The 8,168-nt window shown below is 45.5% G+C and overlaps 1 protein-coding gene across 3 annotated transcripts in view; it reads right to left on the bottom strand.

Annotated features, from left to right (window-relative positions):
* Positions 1-8,168, bottom strand: part of SYMPK (symplekin) — a 47,077-nt gene that overhangs the window by 27,477 nt on the left and 11,432 nt on the right. For all 3 annotated transcript variants that reach the window (XM_003799526.3, XM_012811222.2, XM_023518964.1), the window contains 4 exons: positions 6,457-6,583; positions 5,343-5,592; positions 3,040-3,210; positions 1,076-1,315 (listed from right to left, as the gene is read on the bottom strand). In XM_003799526.3, the coding sequence (XP_003799574.2) occupies positions 1,076-1,315; positions 3,040-3,210; positions 5,343-5,592; positions 6,457-6,583 (788 nt within the window). The remainder of the gene's footprint in view (positions 1-1,075; positions 1,316-3,039; positions 3,211-5,342; positions 5,593-6,456; positions 6,584-8,168) is intronic.

Consider the following 8,168-nt stretch of genomic DNA (forward strand, 5'->3'; position numbering starts at 1 on the left):
AACCCACCACCTTAGGTGTACGTGGCTGGCGCCTTAGCCGCTTGAGCCACAGGCGCCGAGCCACAACCTCCAACTCTTGGGCTTAATACTCCTGTCTGTCTCAGTCTCCCAAGTAGCTGGGACTACAGGCCTCCACCACAACACCTGGCTATTTTTTGGTAACAGTTGTCACTGTTTGGCAGGCCCAGGCTGGATTCGAACCCTCCAGCTCCCATGTATGTGCCTGGCACCTTAGCTGCTTGAGCTACAGGTGCCAAGCCATTTCTATGTAATTTAAATAATCCATAACTTTTTTTCTTTAGAGACAGAGTCTCACTTTGTCGCCCTCAGTAGAATGCAGTGACATCACAGCTCACAGCCACCTCCAGATCTTGGGCTTAGGCGATTCTCTTGCTTCAGCCTCCCAAGTAGCTGGGACTACAGGCACCCACCACAATGCCCAGCTATTTTTTTGTTGCAGTCCTGCCAAATGCCCAGCTATTTTTTTGTTGCAGTTTGGGCAGGGCCGGGTTCAAACCCGCCATCCTCGGTATATGTGGCTGGCACTGTATTCACTGAGTCACAGGCACCGCCTATAATCCATAATTATTTCTTCAATGTACTATATACTTTAATAATTCTATTTTGATATCATTTACCATATGTCATATTACATAATACAATTTATAATATAATATTAATACAAATTCAGTATATAGTTTAAGGTAAATAATTGGGTAAAGAAGCAAACATTTTAGTCTCGGCACCCATATCTCAGGAGTTAGGGCGCCAGCCACATACACTGAGGCTGGCAGGTTCGAACTGGCCTGGGTCTGCCAAACAACAATGACAACTACAACAAAAAAAGTAACCAGGCATTGTGGCGGGCGCCTGTAGTCCCAGCAACTTGTCAGGCTGAGGCAAGAGAATCGCTTAAGCCCAAGAGTTAGAGATTGCTGTGAGCTGTGATGCCAGGGCACTCTGAGGGCGATACAGTGAAACATCTCTGTCTCAAAAACAAAAACAAAAACATATTAAGCATGATCAGCCTCGACTCCACCGCCCTCTAGTCCCCACACTCAGATCCTCAGCTCACCTAGCTTCATCTTCTTAAGGGTGGAATCTGAGTCATCTCGGGGCCGCTTGCGGGCATCCTTGCTGCTGGGCATATTGCGGGCAATCTCGGCCTGAGGTGTGCCCAGGTCCACCAGCAGGGTGGTAATCTGAGCCTGGAATTCCAAGGAGGCAGGGTGCTTCAGCACACTCAACAGGTGCAACTTGAGGTTCTTACGAACACTGCTCACCTGAGATTTGGCCAGTGTCGGGGGGAGGTTTGCTGTGAGGAGAGCAGGAGGTTAGTGGTATAGACGAGCAATTTTCAACTTGTGTGCCCTGAGAGGATCTTAGGTGAGCAATGAAAAATTGTAAATGTCATTAAATTATTTTCAAAAGAAGATGAAAGCACAGTAAGCATATTCTACTTTTTACTTTTTTTGATCAATATAATTTAAGTGTGCCATGGAAGTTTAACTATAGATTCAAGTGTGCTGTGAGAGAAAAAAGGTTAAAAAATACTGCCATAGGGAATCTCATGGCGCCCTCCTCGTCTTGATTCCTGCCCCCAAACTTGGGCAGCTGTTTTGTGGGCTTCTCCTAGAAATGCCCTCAGATCTAACATGTCCCCTTCCCCCAGACAAGTTGATATTTACAATCCTTAAAAGGTTTCTATCATTATTAGTCAACCTTAAAACAAATAAGACAAACACACCCTCCCTTTCTTTTTTTGTTGTAGAGACAGAGTCTCACTTTATCGCCCTCGGCAGAGTGCCATGGCATCACAGCTCACAGCAACCTCCAACTCCTGGGCTTAGGCGATTCTCTTGCCTCAGCCTCCCGAGTAGCTGGGACCACAGGTGCCTGCCAGAACACTCGGCTATTTTTTGTTGTTGTTGTTGCAATTTGGCCACGGCTGGGTTCGAACCCTCTACCTTGGTATATGGGGCTGGTGCCCCTCCCACTGAGCCACAGGTGCCACCCCACACCCTCCCATTTATTAAACACAAAATCTCATCACCCTCCAACTCCAGATTGGAACTTTCAAAATGCTTCCCCTGGGAGGGCTATAATCACTACCTTCACCTCCAGAAATTCTCAAATGAACAGCTACAACACGTCACTGCTGGTGTCTTGCCACTCACTCCCTGGAGTAAGAATGACTCTCTAATACCTAATGGTCACCTTGATGAATGGGCCTCCCTGTTTCACAGCAAAAATGGATGCCTATAATTTTGTTTGCTCAGCATCCAATGTTCCTTAGCCAACAACATTCCCATTTCCCTTTGAGGGAACCACCCTATTTCCATTCTCAGTCTAAGTGGGCATGAGACCAAGGGCTAGTGAGAACCCCACATTCCCTTGACTGCTGTAATTGGTCCAGAGGTAGGCTCGTAATCTCTGCTCAGCCAATCAGAAACAATGGGCATCAGCACCTGGACTTTTGCTGGAATGATTCGGCAGGAGACACTCTCTTTCCCCTTGGGTTGCTAAGTTGGTAGAATGTAAACCTGGAGCTATGGGGTGCCATCTTTGCTACCCCAAGAAAAGAGCCAGAGAATGAAGCCATGATGGAGAAAATAAAAGCCAAGAGATGAAGAGAAACAGATCTATTACCTATACACACTCATGCCTCAATCCCAGACTTCTCAGTTTTCATATATGCACAAAAGCAGAGAAAACAGCACAAGTCTCTATGTGCTCATCAACATTTTCTAATCTTGGGAACATCTATCCTCTTCCTTGTTTTGTTGTGTGGGGTGAGAGAAGCTGGAAAAGTTGAAAGTTTTTCACAGACTTCATGGCATTTTACTCACATATCCCTCAATGGTAAAGCCAGTTTTGAAACAGGTTTCTATCACATGCCAAAAGATTCCCGTATAATCTAGAGACGCCCACAGCCTGCTAGATTGAAGACTATCACTCAGGGGTCCACCACCCAGCTCACAATTCTCAAGAGATAACATACTGGCCAGTGGAGAGGGGAAGGGGAGGGAATCAACCTACCATGCAGGGTTTCATAGGCCTGGATCACTTCAGACATGAACATGGGTCTCTGCCGAGCGATGTTGGCAAGGGAGCCCAGTGCTGTGGTGAGGTTGATGGAGGAGATGGCAGGGTGCACCATGAACTTCAGCAGTTGCTCCAGGGCTGCTTTTCCTTCCTCCCATAGCACATCTAATGAGGGAGAAAAGAGAACCTGTCAGTGGAGTCCATTCTCCCAAGCCTCTAGTAAGAGTAGCTTTTGGGGTCAAAAGAAAGCAGGGACTCTGGTACTTAGAAGTCTGTGAATGGCTAGGAAAACAAAATTCAGTGGTTGATGACTTCTAGGCAACAGACTATTAATGGGTATAAATATGTAGTACTGTGTGTAAAACTAGCACATTGTACCCCATGATTGCATGATTGCATTAATGTACACAACTATGATTTAATAAAAAAAAAAAGAAAAAATAATAAATATGTAGTAATGAGGATGTTCAAATAATGGGCTTGTAAATAGTGAAAAATAAAAAATAATTTTATTTACTTATATCCAACTACAGGAAACAGACTACATGAATCACCTTAATATGAAACTTTGAATATGTGTACATTATGTGTACATACATAGACAAAAAATACTCAAAGTCCCCTGTAGCACCATTCCTCTCAATCTGGTCCTGAAACATTAACACAGCTTTGGTAGATATTTTTCCAGACATTTTCTAAGCAAAAACATATTGAATGCCACCTTCTTTGTAATAGTGAATAAAAAACAAACTAAAGGCTCGGCGCCTGTGGCTCAAGTGGCTAAGGCGCCAGCCATGTACACCCAAGGTGGCAGGTTCTAATCCAGCCTGGGCCTGCCAAACAACAATGACGGCTGCAACCAAAAAATAGCCGGGCATTCTGGCCGGCGCCTGTGGTCCCAGCTACTTGGGAGGCGGAGGCAGGAGACTCGCTTAAGCCCAGGAGTTGGAGGTTGCTGTGAGCTGAGATGCCACGGCACTCTACCCAGGGGGACAGCTTGAGGCTCCTGTCTCAAAAAACAAACAAACAAACAAACAAACTAAATGTCTACCAACAAAGAATTGTTTAATAGAATGGAAGGTTCCAGGGTCAGGCGCGGTGGCTCAAGCCTGTAATCCTAGCACTCTGGGAGGCTGAGGTGAGTAGACTGCTTGAGCTCAGGAGTTAAAGACCAGCTTGAGCAAGAGAGAGACCGCATCTCTAAAAATAGCTGGGCATTATGGTGGGTGCCTGCAGTCCCAGCTACTCTGTAGGCTGAGGCAAGAGAATCGCTTGAGCCCACGAGTTTGCGGTTGCTATAAGCTGTGATGCCATGGTACTCTACCAAAGGCAATAAGTAGGCTGAGGCAAGAGAATCACTTGAGCCCAGGAGTTTGCGGTTGCTATAAGCTGTGATGCCATGGTACTCTACCAAGGGCAATAAAGTGAGACTCTATCTCAAAAAAAAGAATGGAAGGTTCCTATATTATGAAATAATGAGTAGCCACTGAACATGACTCTGACAGGGAATAATGTCACTGATATTATTAAGTCAAAGAGATTGTTAAATATATAAAAACAGGTAATATTTATGGAATGCTTACTATGAGCACTAAATGATCATACCTACATCCTAAAGTAGATGACGTAATGAAAATCCCCTGTTCCCTAGCGAGGAAATAGGCTAAGAGACAGAATAAGTTACTTGTTCTACGGCAGAGCTGAGTTTTGAACATAAGCCACTATACTCTAATGTCTCTCAGCTGCAAATATAAAGCACGATCTAATTTTTGTAAACTGAAAAGCAAACAAATACAGACACTATGAATATATACATACAAATATCTATATGTGCACAGAAAGGTCTGGAAGGAACCATAATGCTCTTAACATTGTTTATCTCTAGGAAAGTATTGAAGGAGAGGTATTATTCCTTTATGCTTCCCCATATTGCCTAACACTTACATAGTGTATATGTAATACTTTTGCTATTTGCAATTAAGAAAACCATAAATCTAGCTAGCATTTATTAGCTCACACTCTCATGGAACCTCACTACAAATCTGTGAAAGGGGTACTATGCTCATCTCCATTTTACAAAAAAATAGAAAGTTCTGAAAGAAGTAACTTCCCCAAGTTCACAATGAGTAAGCAGTGAAGGTAGGATTTGAACCTAACATTAGAGCTTTTAACTACTATGCTACACTGTCTCCAGAAATTAAACCACCAAAAAAGACAAAGAGGAGGGGAATGAAGGAGAGGAGGAAAGGCACCAGGGCAGCGCTGACAAATGGTACCAGCTGATAGGTGGTACTCACTGTACTGGATATAGGGGTGGTCCCGAGGGATACGATCCAGGCTGATGTCATGCTCCTGGCGTCGGGGTATCTCTGAGTCAGCCATGCGGGGTGACAGGGTAACAATGAGACCCTCCACAAACTTGATGGCATGAGTGCGGATGCCATCATTGTCAGAGTCCAACAGCAGGATGATGTCCCCAGCCATGGCAGATACCATGTCCCAGCAGGCCTCCTGGAGCTCGCTGATAACCCGTGACTTCACCATCCACTGCCAGTAGACCAGGGGAAGGAGAAAGACAAAGATGAAGACAACACATCAATCACCAGCACCCTCCACCGCTATCCAGAGATCCACAAATGATGATGAATATGTTCACTTGGTTAACAGTTACTAAGTTCCATCTCTGTCCACAGTGATACTGGGGACAGGATGCAGTGGTGGCCAGGACAGGTCTGGCCCTACTCTCCTGGGGCTCACAGATAGTGATAACCCAGAATGATGAAAGGTTCAAGGCTTGGCACCTGTGACTTGAGTGGCTAAGGCGCCAGCCACATACACCTAACATGGCAGGTTCGAATCCAGCCCAGGCCCACGAAACAACAATGAAGGCTGCAACCAAAAAACACAGTCAGGCGTTGTGGCGGGCGCCTGTGGTCCCAGCTACTTGGGAGGCGGGGGCAGGAGACTCACTTGACCCCAGTAGTTGGAGGTTGCTGTGAGCTGTGATTGGAGGTTGTGTGTTCTTTCCCTGTCATGGTCTATAATCAATATTTATGCAATTCTTTAATTAGGGTCTCCTTCACTGGGTTATGTGCACTATAAAGGCAGGACTTGAACTGTTTTGGTCACTGCAATGTCCCTAGCATTACCTACCACAGTACTGGGCACAGAGAAGTGCTCAGAGAATTTTTGTTGAATGAATAAATGAATGGACTGATTCATCCTGAAGGAAGGATGGTTAATGGCAATTTCCAAGCCAGGAGACCACATTAGATCCCTTTATTGTCTGTTCCTATAGACCAATAACACATGTTGCTGATAGTGTCTGACCCTGGTTTTGAATCCTAACAGATTCGTTTATAAATAAGACTTGTCAGGCAGGATGCCCCTAGGTAGGAAGGGACCTCTCACCTGCAAGGCCACCTTGTAGAGCTGAGTCATGGTGAGGATGGCCTTCTTTACCACGTTCACATTCTCATCCCGCAGGAGCATGTTGAGGTTTGCAATCAGTTTCAACAGTAACTCGATGTCTCGCTTGCTGGAGGATGGAGAAAAAGGGGTTAAGATGGTCTTATGGCAGGTGGTGGGACCTGGGGTCCAGGAAGAAAGGGAAATCAAGGCCCATCCACAGAGGGTTGGAATGGAAATGTTAAAGTCAGGGACTACCCCTGCCTTGTTTCCCAGCACATTTGGAAGTTGGAGACAATGCTTGGCACCTCCAGACTGACCTGCCCCTGAATGCTCTGAGGCTGACCTTACAATACCCCTCTTTTGATCTCTCAGGGGACTGTTGTTCACATAAGGAATGGCAAAGCCAGACAGATGTGTGCATTTGGCCAGGTGACTCCATCTCACTTAGAATACTAGTACCTAACCTCACAGGTTACTGTGAAAATTTCAGCAATGCACATAAAGGGCTTAGAGAGTGCCAGACATGTAGAAAGCATTCAACAAATACCAGCTATCGTAACTCTAAAGCATTTTCTTTTGGCTAATAAGTAGGTTTTGTTTTTTAGGGGTTTTTTCGCCAGCCCAGACTAGAGTGTACTGGTATGATCACAACTCACCATAACCTATAATTCTTGGGGCCAAGTGATTCTCCTGGCTTAACCTCCCGAGTGGTTAAGATTATAGTACCACTACCTCTGGCTAATTCCTTTTTTGTAGAGACAGGTTCTTGCTATATACCCCATGCTGCTCTTGAACACCTGGCCTCCAGTGATCTTCTTGCCTTGGCCTCCCAAAGTGCTGGAATTACAAGCATGAACCACTGGGCCTGGTGGTAATCCCCAGTTTTGTTAACCTAAGTCTGAGGGCTCTGAAAGTAGGGAGTGTTTTCTGGTACTGAGTACTAGAAGGGTAAATTTTTTTTTTTTTTTTTTTTGGAGACAGTGTCACTTGGTCACCCTCAGTAGAGTTTGAAGTTGCTGTAGACATCTTAGTTCATAGGAACCTCAAACTCTTAGGTTCAAGAGATCCTCTTGCCTCAGCCTCCCAAGTAGCTGGGACTACAGGCACCCACCACAATACCAGGCTATTTTTTAGAGACAGGGTCTTGCTCTTGCTCAGGCTGGTCTTTAACTCATGAGCTCAGGCAGTCCATCCACCTCGGGCTTCCAAGTGCTGGGATTACAGGTGTTTGCCACCACACCTGGCAGCAGGGTCATTTTTATTAAAGGAAAGAAAGGCTTCCAATAAATGTTCAATGAATGAATAAATTCAAGGCAAATCCCTAGAGCTCAACACATAAATAAAATTTTCCGGCTTGGCTTGGTGCATGTAGCTCAGCAGCTAGGGCACCAGCCATATACACTGAAGCTGGCAGGTTCAAACCCAGCCTGGGGTCTGCCAAACAATGACAACTACATAGCCTAGCATTGTGGCGGGAGCCTATAGGCCCAGCTAGCTGGGAGGCTGAGGCAAGAGAATCCCTTAAGCCCAAGAGTTTGAGGTTGCTGAGCTGTGACACCACTGAGCGTACTCTACTAAGGGCGACATAGTGAAACTGTCTCAAAAAAAAAAAAAAATTTTTTTTCCCCCAGCATAAGGTATGGGGCACCCAGAGCTCAGTGGTTAGGGCACTGGCCACATGCTCTGGGGCTGATGGATTTGAACCCACTTGG

This window comes from Otolemur garnettii, unplaced genomic scaffold (assembly GCF_000181295.1).
Source record: "Otolemur garnettii isolate 467f Iridium unplaced genomic scaffold, OtoGar3 scaffold00152, whole genome shotgun sequence".
NCBI lineage: Eukaryota > Metazoa > Chordata > Mammalia > Primates > Galagidae > Otolemur > Otolemur garnettii.